The sequence below is a fragment of the Jaminaea rosea genome, assembly GCF_003144245.1.
Source record: "Jaminaea rosea strain MCA 5214 unplaced genomic scaffold BDZ90scaffold_1, whole genome shotgun sequence".
NCBI lineage: Eukaryota > Fungi > Basidiomycota > Exobasidiomycetes > Microstromatales > Jaminaea > Jaminaea rosea.
Genome location: NW_020289975.1, coordinates 2,606,017 through 2,616,502, shown reverse-complemented (window position 1 = coordinate 2,616,502; position 10,486 = coordinate 2,606,017). Strand labels below are relative to the sequence as shown.

General features: G+C 58.0%; 5 protein-coding genes across 5 annotated transcripts; 1 reads left to right on the top strand and 4 right to left on the bottom strand.

Moving 5' to 3' along the window:
• Positions 1-14: 14 nt before the first annotated feature.
• Positions 15-2,451, bottom strand: BDZ90DRAFT_236341 (hypothetical protein). Its single transcript, XM_025507293.1, has 2 exons — positions 1,856-2,451; positions 15-1,776 (listed from the first exon to the last, which is right to left on the bottom strand). The coding sequence occupies exons 1-2, from the start codon at positions 2,209-2,211 to the stop codon at positions 225-227; spliced, it is 1,908 nt and encodes a 635-aa protein (XP_025365606.1). The 5' UTR covers positions 2,212-2,451; the 3' UTR covers positions 15-224.
• A 465-nt stretch (positions 2,452-2,916) lies between these two features.
• On the top strand, positions 2,917-4,275 carry BDZ90DRAFT_229989 (DUF1295-domain-containing protein). Its single transcript, XM_025505302.1, has 2 exons — positions 2,917-3,268; positions 3,345-4,275. The coding sequence occupies exons 1-2, from the start codon at positions 2,946-2,948 to the stop codon at positions 4,069-4,071; spliced, it is 1,050 nt and encodes a 349-aa protein (XP_025365605.1). The 5' UTR covers positions 2,917-2,945; the 3' UTR covers positions 4,072-4,275.
• A 27-nt stretch (positions 4,276-4,302) lies between these two features.
• BDZ90DRAFT_229988 (WD40 repeat-like protein) lies at positions 4,303-5,874 on the bottom strand. The gene is made up of 5 exons (XM_025505301.1): positions 5,849-5,874; positions 5,698-5,775; positions 5,464-5,582; positions 5,137-5,381; positions 4,303-5,053 (listed from the first exon to the last, which is right to left on the bottom strand). The coding sequence occupies exons 1-5, from the start codon at positions 5,849-5,851 to the stop codon at positions 4,329-4,331; spliced, it is 1,170 nt and encodes a 389-aa protein (XP_025365604.1). The 5' UTR covers positions 5,852-5,874; the 3' UTR covers positions 4,303-4,328.
• A 137-nt stretch (positions 5,875-6,011) lies between these two features.
• On the bottom strand, positions 6,012-7,908 carry BDZ90DRAFT_229987 (hypothetical protein). Its single transcript, XM_025505300.1, has 2 exons — positions 7,419-7,908; positions 6,012-7,327 (listed from the first exon to the last, which is right to left on the bottom strand). Exons 1-2 carry the CDS (start codon positions 7,797-7,799, stop codon positions 6,059-6,061), a joined length of 1,650 nt encoding a protein of 549 aa, XP_025365603.1. The 5' UTR covers positions 7,800-7,908; the 3' UTR covers positions 6,012-6,058.
• Positions 7,909-8,071: 163 nt separating this feature from the next.
• Positions 8,072-10,401, bottom strand: BDZ90DRAFT_229986 (alpha-beta tubulin). Its single transcript, XM_025505299.1, has 6 exons — positions 10,237-10,401; positions 9,977-10,027; positions 9,566-9,896; positions 9,308-9,460; positions 8,928-9,230; positions 8,072-8,842 (listed from the first exon to the last, which is right to left on the bottom strand). Exons 2-6 carry the CDS (start codon positions 9,987-9,989, stop codon positions 8,299-8,301), a joined length of 1,344 nt encoding a protein of 447 aa, XP_025365602.1. The 5' UTR covers positions 9,990-10,027; positions 10,237-10,401; the 3' UTR covers positions 8,072-8,298.
• Between the last annotated feature and the right edge of the window lie 85 nt (positions 10,402-10,486).

Sequence of the window (10,486 nt, the reverse complement as noted above, 5' to 3'; positions counted from 1 at the left end):
TGTGTACCGTATCCCGAAAAATTGAAATGCAAACAAATTGTGACTCGAAGACGCTCCTGCGGGTGTGATGGAGTAATCGACGACGTTGTATTAAACGAGAGCAAGAGAGAGAGCGAGTAGATGTGATAATCGAGAGAGGAAGAGGGGGGGATGTCGCACGACAATGGGGAATGATTGGGAAAGATAGATGTACTTTGAGCTTTCGACCCTACTTCATGGCCCCCTTAGGTTGACCCAGGCTGCTTGAACCTGGCTAGCGCCCTCTCCCTCGCAGCCTTGTGCTCCACAATGGGCTTCGGGTAGTCGAGCTTCTCAAACTCGCTCCTGCTCAATCGCGCAAACGGCTCATGAATCGCGTTTCCCTTGACTCCGCTCAGCTCAGGCAACCAATGCCTGATGTACTCCCCATTAGGATCGCACTTCTCGCTTTGGCTGGTGGGGTTGAAGACGCGGAAGTAGGGCTGGGGGTCCGTACCGGTGGAAGCGGACCACTGCCATCCAGCGTTGTTCGACGCCAGGTCGCTATCGATCAGATGGCGGGCGTAGTGACGTTCGCCCCAGCGCCAGTCGCAGAGGAGGTGCTTGGTCAGGAACATGGCGCAAGCCATTCGCGCCCTGTTGTGTTGCCACGACGAGTGGGCAAGCTGACGCATTCCCGCGTCGATTAAGGGGTAGCCCGTCTTCCCCTCGCACCATCGCTTGAAGTGCTCCTCGTTGTTCTCCCACACGACGGCCTCGTACTTGAGGATGTAGTTGCGTTGCATACTCACTCGAGGCCAGGCGGCCAACACGTGCCCATAGAAGTCGCGGAAGGAGACTTCGGTGTTCCACATCTCGACGCCCGTCGAGCGACCCACTTTGAGCTTGCCCTTCTCCAAGTTCATGGTAGCGCGCAGACAGGCGCGTGCAGAGATGACGCCCGCGGAGAGGTAAGGACTGAGCCTGCTTGAGCCATTCTCTGAGACGAGGTTACGACCAATGCCGTACCTGCCAATGCGGGACTCTTTGGCGTTGGGCCCCACGTCATCCCAGCAGTCTCCCGTGGCGGGGGCGTCCATCCCATTCTCGCCGCCTTTTCGCTTGATGAAGTTGTCGAGTACGGTGCGTGCGGCATGCGAGCCAGCGGGCCAGAGCTTCTTCATGTAATCGACGTTTTCGCACTCGAACCCTTCGACGCTACTGGGCACCTTGGAGTCGAAGAGAGGGGCAAGTTTGCCCCCCTTTTTGCGGATCGAGGCGTCGTTTGCTTCAGGAAGTGGTGACTCTTCGATGAGGTCCAGATTCGAAGAGAGGTAGGCCGTCCAGGAGCGATTCCATGGAGAGAAGACGGAGTATTGGTTGCCCTGTCCCGTCTTGAGGACGCCGGCTGGGACGACGTAGACGTCTTCGAGGAAGTCGACGTGGACGTTTGACTTGGAGAGCTCCTTGATCACCGCAATGTCGCGCCAGCACTCGTCAACCTCGTACTCGATGTTGCCCACAACGCTGGTAGCTCCCCACTCCTTGGCAAAGCGAGCCATATCCTTGGGTATGTCTGTGCGCTTCTTCTGTGTGTGAATGACGAGGGGTATGTTGAGCTCTTGAAGCTGCTTTTGCACCTCGGCGAGGTTGCGCAGGACAAAGTCGATGCGCTGCGGTGCTCGGTCGTGCATCTTCCAGTCTCCTGGTGAGATGAAGAAGACGACTATGAGATGGCCGCCACGCTCTTTTGCAAGGGACGAGGCGTGGGCAAGACCACGATTGTCTTCGATGCGGAGCGACTTCATGCCCATGAACCTGCGCGAGGGCGAGAATGATAGCAATGAGTGAGGTCAGTAATATTCTTGGCTCTCGCGCACACAATCCTGCGACTCACCAGATTACGTTCCCATCTTTAGCCTCTGAAGCTTTCTGTTTGCCTAGCTCCTCCCTCAACTGATCCAGTGGCGTCTTTCCATCCTCTGGCAACTTTCCCGGATTAGGATTCCAGTCGTTCCTCTTTGCATTGAATGTCTTTCCATCATCGTCATTGAGCGGGGCTCCTCCGTATTCTCCAGATTTCTTGTCATCCTTGCTGCTCTTTGAGCCTGCTGACGTCTTTCTCTTCTTTGCCGGCTGAGCCATCTCGCCATCAGACGCGTCGCCATGCTCGGCCAGGGTGGGGTCCAGAGCCTTCTCATCTGCGTCGGGCGAAGGAGACTTCTTGCTGGCTGCTTGACGTTTGGGAGCCATGGTGGATAATGGTGCTGAACGAGTAGCCAGAGGGCGCAGCAGTTGTTGAAGGTGGTGAGGATGAGCGAGCTGGTGACTCTGTGCTAGTCGCGAGCAGGCGGGATGATGCTGCGCGGTAGCACTGATGAGAGACGATCGCAGCGCCGATGCACCGAGTCGAGTGGTCTTGGTGGAGAAGAGGGTGGTAATGATGCCCGTGGCCTTGGATACGGATGTCACGAGTAGGAGTAGGATGTCAAGTCTCAATACTGGCTTGTCATTCCAATTGGCCCGCCCCTTCCGACTACTAGCAGGCCCGGCCTATGCTTTCTGCCCTTTCGCGTGTGTGCTAGTCTAAGCCGATCTCTGATTTAGAGCTCGATCCTTTGCGTGCCATCGCCTCCACCTCGTACCGCAAGAGTAGCCGCCCACGCGGCAGCGGATGAGAGATGACGCAGTCGCGCCGCCGCATCGGGCCTTAGTCACAGGCGACATTGGCTAAGCTAGAGGTAGACTACGACGCATCGACCCATTTGGCTTGGCTTGGCTTGGCTTGGCTTGCTGCTTGTGGAGTCCACTTTTCTCATCGTCAGGGTCCAGCTGAGCTCCCTCGACCTCGTGTATGCGGGTCCCGAGATCCGCACTCAGCTGAGCCAAGCCGATAATTTCTCCTTCTCTCGACGTACAAAGTCGCGACGCCTACAGCGATCCACTTCTCTCTTGTCACTCACCACCTCGTCGTCACCTCGCCCGCCATGTTCGTTGCGGCACTCGACGCCTACTACCTGGGCCTCACGGCCATCCTCTCAGCCGGCATGCAAGTCGTCGGCTTCACCATTGCCTACACGCTGGGCACCGACATCATTACCGACTTCTGGTCGTCACTGACCACTGTCCTCCTCGTCCTCGTCACGCTCAATTTCGGTGCAGCGTACACGGCGCGTAATATCGTCGCCTCCATCTTTGGGATGCTCTGGGCAGCTAGGCTCGGCGGATTCCAGCTCTTCAGGATCGCAAAGATGGGAGGCGACTCCAGGTTCGATCAGATGAGGGGAAACCCTCTCAAGTTCGCCGGATTCTGGTGAGCACCACTGACACTCCATCCTCTGCCCGAAGCTACAGTTCACTGACACCCGTCTTTCTCTGCTCCACGCCAGGTTCTTCCAATTCCTTTGGGTCTGGACCATTACCATGCCGATCAATGTACTCAACTCCCCCTCTGTAACCCGCGACGTCGACGGCTACGGCGGCACGCGTGGACCCGCTTTCGGTACGGCCAAGGATATTATCGGTGTTATCATCTGGGCACTAGGCCTCGGCATCGAGTCTTGGGCCGACATCTCCAAGTACCGCTTCAAGTCAGTCGTCAAGCCACCAAAGGGCGCAATTACCGATGTAGGACCATGGGCTTGGTCGAGGCGCCCCAACTATTTTGGCGAGATGATGAACTGGCTGGGTATCTACCTCGTCTGTATCTCGCCTGCGGCTCAGCCTGAGATTTCAAACCGTGGCCACTCCGCACTGCTGGGCACCGTCGTCTCGCCTCTCTTTACCTTTGGCCTCCTCATGTTCCTCTCGGGCATGCCGACCGCAGAGAAGCCCACGCAGCAGAAATACTTCGAGATGTCGAGCAAAGGAGAGACCTTGGAGCCTTACGGCAAGACGCAGCGTGAAGAAGACCCCTGGAGAAGGTACAAGGCTCACAAGAACAGGACGAGCATTCTTATCCCGATGCCGCCTGCCGTATACAAGCCGCTGCCACAATTCGTCAAGACGTGGCTGCTCTTCGACTTGCCCATTTATCAATTCGATGAGCATAAGGATGGCGCCAAGATGATGGAGGAGCAGCGTCAGGAGGGGGGCGAGAATGGCGGCAACTGAGCTTGCCCATCATCGCAACATCTCTCATAGCATCTATGCATCTTTTCACACCGGATCTGCATCATCGTCTTTGCCTCATCGCTTCAGTGTCAATAGCCCCAGCATCCGTCTATCCCCCTTACTCGTCTCTCGCTTGTATCGCATCATTGCTCCCTTGATACCACACACGTCGCGAAGTAGCAATCGATCGAACATGGCATCTTATTTCGTTGCAGGGGCCTATCATTCCCAGCCCTCTACATGGATCGCGCCGCCTACTACGAATCCATCTCTGAACAGCATTCCCACGCTCCCTTGAGATTCTCCTTCCAAAGCGTCACCTTGCCATCTCCACAGCTCACCGCCAGAACGTTCCCGCTGACACTCCAGCTCACCCTCCAGACTGTGTCCGCGAACTTGCCCCCCGTCGCACTCCCACCAGGAGCCGCTCCAGCCCCGGGAGTAGGGTTGAGCGCCGTCTTGTTCCACGGCGCCTCGAGCCCATCTTGAGTCCATACGAGGACGGTTCGGTCCTGCGAGCATGTGGCGAGATAACTGCGTGGGAGACCGACGTTGGGCGCAAAGGCTACGTCACGGACCCAGTCGCTGTGGCCTGTGAGTTGCTCGACTTCCCTCCATCTACCTCCAGCTCCTGCGCCTGAAGGGTCCACACCTGCTTGCGGATCATCGCTGTACTCCCAGATCTTGACGACGTTATCGCACCCGGCACTCGCGAACCTCCTCACGGTGCGAGTCTGCCCTGCGTCCTGCCCAGCACCGGTTGCTCCGTTCGCTGCCGTCGCTGGCTGCTGCGCCGTGATCAGGGAGCCAGGGACAGTCGCCGGAGCCCAGCTGACAGCGTTGCATCCCATAGGGTGAGCGGCAACCACGTCCACCGACCATGAGCCGTCATCGTTGAACGTGAGGACGGAGACATTTCCATCCGAGCTGGCGCAGCTGAGGATGGAGCCGAGCTCGTGCGGGGCCCAGGAGATTGAATTGACTGGTTGCGAGAGCGCGGCATAAGAAGGCGTCAGTTGGCTGATGGAGAGCGATTCAAGTCCCCTGGAGGACTCGCGGACTCACCCGACGCGCTGTGAAGTGCATGCTCCTTGATCTTGGTCCAACCTCCAGCCGCTCCTCCTCCATACGCTGCCCCGCCGTATCCCTGCTGTCCATATGCCCCATATCCCTGCTGCTGCTGCGCCGTCGCCGCTCCACCGGAGCCATTGTCTTTCCAGATAATGACCTTGCCGTCGTACGAGGAAGATGCAAGGATGGGCCCGAACTTGGGGTGAGCCCAGGCTACTTGCCAGACGGGGCCTTCGTGGCTGTGGACGAGGAGCAGGAGGGAAGGAGAGTGAGCAAGTACTCCAGATGAGGAGAAAGAGCGTGAGGAATAGCGCTACTAACCCGCGAAGCGTAGTCCCTTGTCCAGAGGCGCTGCCGTCAACCACGTCGAATACCTTGACCGTTCGGTCAGAGGAGCAGGTAGCGAGGCGCTTTCCGTAGTAGTCGAGTTGGGCATCGTGCTGTCAGAGCGAGGAGAAACAGAGGGTATGAAGTAAAGAGAGCATCGAGTCAGTCGCTTGAAGATCGTAGCTACCCTCCTGGTCGTCGTCGTCATCGCCTCCGCCTCGTCCTCACAATCATATCCTCATGCAGAGTCTCAATAGCGCGAGGCCCGTCGGCCGCCGCTCCCGCGTTGGCGTTTGCTGATGGAGCCTGATAGCGGTGGCAAAGTTGTTCGAGTCAGTTCCGGCGCGCTGATATGCCCTATGCTTGGCTCGCAGCTCACCATGATGATATGCAGTGCGTTGGTTGGCTGAGGTGCGAAGGTCGAGGAGCGGGTCCACGTCGCACGCGCACCGACCACGAAGAGCCACGTGGCGAATCAATGCATCAAGTCGTACGCTCACGCCCAATCACGCCCAATCGTCACGTTCGCCGTCATGGTTGAGAGACTCTACACATTAAACGATTCCAATTTCAAAAAAAGTTCCAGTCTTTAGAGGAACTTCCACACGCTATCGCCCCCTTGCCTGCGCTTGAATCGTCCAAACGCAACGCATAGCGGCCACATCACGCCGAGCACCGTGGCATAGCCGGCCAAGAAGACCCAGCCCAGGCCTACCTCGGGCCTGCCCTCTGCATTCCTTTTCGCCAGACCACTGTATAGCAAGATCGCCTGCACCGTCATTAAAACCCAGAAGTGGGCGCCGTAGAAGAACAAGGGCTGGACTCCGTACGCTAGCAGGATGTTGGACGGGTTTTGCAGGCTCTTCTTGATCAGAGAGGGCCCAGTGGAGAGGGCGACGTCAAACAGAGCGAGCAAGATGAAGTTGCCAGCAAGCGTGGCAAAGGCAAAGGCTGCATCGGGAGGATACTTGACTATGTAGGCGAATGAGCGCCAGCTTGCCAGGTAAGGATTGGAGCCAGCTTTCTGGGCGAGCTGGTCCGGGGTGGAAAGACAATGCGTCGATGTGTTGCCCCACTGGCCTAGTCTGGTCGAGACAAAGAGCAGAGCGAACACGACTGCCAGGCTAGCGTTGATGCTCTGTGCGCTGATGTTGCGCTTGCGGGAAGCGAGCAACCATCGCCCGTATGCTACACCGAAGATGACGAAGGAGAGCCACCCAACTGGTGGAAAGCCGGAGAGAATCCCTTGGTCGAGGCAGGTGACTTGCTGGAACAGGAAGTTGTAAAGGAGCTTCCCTGGGTGTTGACAGACCTCGGGCGGTGAAGAGGGACGAGAAGATGATGCTGCTGCTGCTGCTTGGAAGGTATGTCCGCCCGCGAGGAGCCAGATCGTAGGAGCATCGCTTGTTGCGGCGCTGATGTGGTCGTGTGCGTGTCCCTGTGTTGCCGGACAGACACCGTGATGGGCTGAGGTCAAGATATTGGCGGAGAGGGTGACGCCGGCGAGGAGGACGAGGAACGCGTCCACCGCGACGGTGACGAGCGTTGAAGAGCTTCCTTCGCCCAATGACGCTACCGCAGACTCGTCATCCTCGTCTGCCTCACATCTGCCCTGCCGCCTGCTGAACGTTCTCTTCAGCCACGGCTCAACATACGCAACATGCAGCACGTAGAGCACCCCGACAAACAGGTAGTCGAGGGCCAATGCCACAAGAATTATGTTGGGCACCACCAGAAACTTGCCGGTCCAGGTGGCCATGCTGACGCCTACGGATGCATAATTGACTAGCAGGATGGCCAGAGTACGCACGGCAATATGACGAAGCTGACGGGTGACAGTCCAGCCCTGTCTTGAGCGCTGCGGTTCGCGAGGGTCACGAAAGGTCAGCTCATGTCTCATGTCAATCCGCTCCTATGTATGCTGCGTCTCCCTTGTCCGCGCAACTCACGCTCTCAATGAAGTACGCTATCCCCATGCCCATCAATAGACTAAACCCCGGAGCGACCATGTGCGTCGAGGATCTCATTGCGAAAGGCAGCGGAGCGCTCCACTGGGTAACAGGCACGCTAGCCTCCTCGCTGTGCGTTCCAGTTCCATGCGGGTATGCTCCCAATGAGACGGAGGTGTGGTCGAGGGCCATCAGAATCATGAGAACGCCACGGAGGAGGTCGGGTGCGACTTGTCTTGTGGTGGATTTTGAAGCTGATGGGGAAGGCAGAGTGGAAAGGGTCGTTTCTTGAGAAGGCTCGCCATTGCTGCGGCCGCCGCCGCCGCCGCCGCCGTCGTCGTCGAGCAGTGGGGTCCGTTCGTCAGCGCGAGTGGTGGACATGACGGACGAATGAATGAATGAAATAGGAGACAATCAGGGACGAAGAGATGATGAGGGTTCCATGCGGATCCAAGTGTGACGAATGGTCAGGACGTGAAAGAAGAGCGGGCCAAAAAGCCAGGAGCTGACGTGAACCCTGCAGCGCAGCCTCTGTCCGCCCCCCTCAGCCGGCGGCAAGAAGGAGCCAGCCTCGAGAGCAGGTCGTAAGGAGCGCTAACCCCGAGCCATCATTCACCGCACGCTGGCTCGCGAAGACTTTGTGGAATCAATTAGGGAGCGTGGAAAAAGAAGAAGAGTTCGCAAAGAAAGTAAGAGAGGAGAAGAAGAAGAGGTCGGGGCAAAGGGACAAGGGCGAAGACGGGGCAGCAAAGTCGACGGCGACTTGGCGCGCGCCTTCCAAGTTGATGATGATGACGTCCAGAGGGAGGGGGCTTTGTGGGGGGGGGACAAGACTCCTTTCACTGTTGCTCTTCTTACTGCGCTGTGTCTATTGCGCTTCTTACTCCTCGATGACCTCCTCCTCCTCACCCTCGTAGATCCCCTCCTCATCCTCACCAGTAGCCGCCTCGTACTGCTGGTACTCAGAGATCAGGTCTGCCAAGTTAGACTCGGCCTCAGTGAACTCCATCTCGTCCATACCCTCTCCAGTGTACCAATGCAGGAAGGCCTTCCTGCGGAACATGACGGAGAATTGGTCCGAGATACGCTTCATGAGCTCCTGGATCGACGTGTTGTTGCCGATGAAGGTGACGGCCATCTTGAGGCCGCGGGGAGGGATGTCACAGTGCGCCGTCTGGATGTTGTTGGGGATCCACTCGACAAAGTACGACGACTGCTTCGTCTGGATTGACTGCATCTGGTCCTCGACGTCCTTCATCGAGACCTTGCCGCGGAAGTAGGCGGCGACGGTCAGGTAGCGGCCGTGGCGAGGGTCAGAGGCGGCCATCATGTTCTTGGCATCGAACATCTGGCTGGTAAGCTCCGGCACCGAGACAGCGCGGTATTGCTGCGAGCCACGAGCGGTGAGGGGAGCGAAGCCGACCCTGTGAGAACGAGCGGGATGGTATAGGCGGCGTCAGTCCATTAGACTATGCTCAATGTTTGGCCCTCTGCGCTGTGACGACTCACATGAAGAAGTGGAGACGCGGGAAGGGCACCATGTTGACGGCGAGCTTACGCAGGTCAGAGTTGAGCTGACCAGGGAAACGCAGGCAGGTTGTGACACCCGACATGACGAGGGAGACGAGGTGGTTGAGATCGCCGTACTTGGGGGTAGACAGCTTGAGGGTGCGGAAGCAGATGTCGTAGAGGGCCTCATTGTCAATGCAGAACGTCTGGTCCGAGTTCTCAACGAGCTGGTGGAGCGAGAGCGTAGCGTTGTAGGGCTCAACGACGGTGTCCGAGACCTTGGGCGAGGGCATGACCGAGAAGCTAAGGGTGCGAGCGACGATAGGAGGTGAGCTTGCTGCGAAACGATCTTCTTGACGCTGCTTGGCGCGCCGACTCACGTAGCCATCATACGGTCAGGGTACTCCTCACGGATCTTGCTGATGAGCAAGGTACCCATACCGGCACCGGTACCACCACCGAGCGAGTGGGTGATCTGGAAACCTTGCAGCATGTCACAGCCCTCAGCCTCCTTGCGAACGACATCGAGGACACTGTGTGCGAACGAAGAAGGAGAGAGGGAGGAAGGTATTCACTGTCAGCATGCTCCTCGTGCCATCAGTCCAAACCTTCGTCTCGGCGCGCGCGCGCCTACTTACGAGTCGACGAGCTCAGCACCCTCGGTGTAGTGACCCTTCGCCCAGTTGTTACCAGCACCGCTCTGCCCGAAAACGAAGTTGTCCGGACGGAAGATACCACCAATGGGGCCGGATCGCACCGAGTCCATGGTTCCGGGCTCCAAGTCGACGAGGACGGCACGAGGGACGTACTTGGCACCCGAGGCCTCATTGTAGTAGACGTTGATGCGCTCGAGCTGGAGATCGGTGTTGCCGTGGTAGTTACCCTGAGCGTCGATGGCGTGCTCCTCGTTGAGAACCTCCCAGAACTTGGCACCGATCTGGTTACCACACTGGCCGGTTTGGAGGTGGACTGCGCGTGCACAAGGGCGGGCAAGATCACAAGGCGTGAGTGGGCGAGCGTCATCATCAACAAATGCCAAGGCAGCTCACCGATTTCCCTCATGATTGCAGATCTGTAGTGGGGGGGTTGGGAAGAGGAAGCTGGAGGAGAGAAGGAAGACGATGCGGTCAGCGATTGGCTCTCGAGATGGCGGCGTGGTTGCGCGACTGTTTGTTCATCGATCCGCCGACAACAACACGCCCTTGCTGCCCTGCCCTGAGACGACCGCGTGGTCGAGGTACGCCCGCCAGCCCATCACCACCGCAATCGCTACCCAATCTTCGCGCTTTGGCTTCGCGCGTGTGCTCACATTTCCAAAGGTGTCAATTCTCAGGCACGCTTGATTGCGAGGAGCAGTGGTACTTGCGTTGCAGACAGCGACGAGGAGAAGAAGCAGCTGCCACAAGGGAGTGTGTGTGTGAGAGGAACGGAGAGGAGGGTCGAGGAAGATGGGCGGGCAGTGGTGGGAGTGATGGTGAAAAGAGACAAAGGCGAGACGAAGCGGGTGTGCCGTCGTCGAGCGGGCGGGCGAAGTCGAGGTGTTACTCTCTGAGCCAGCA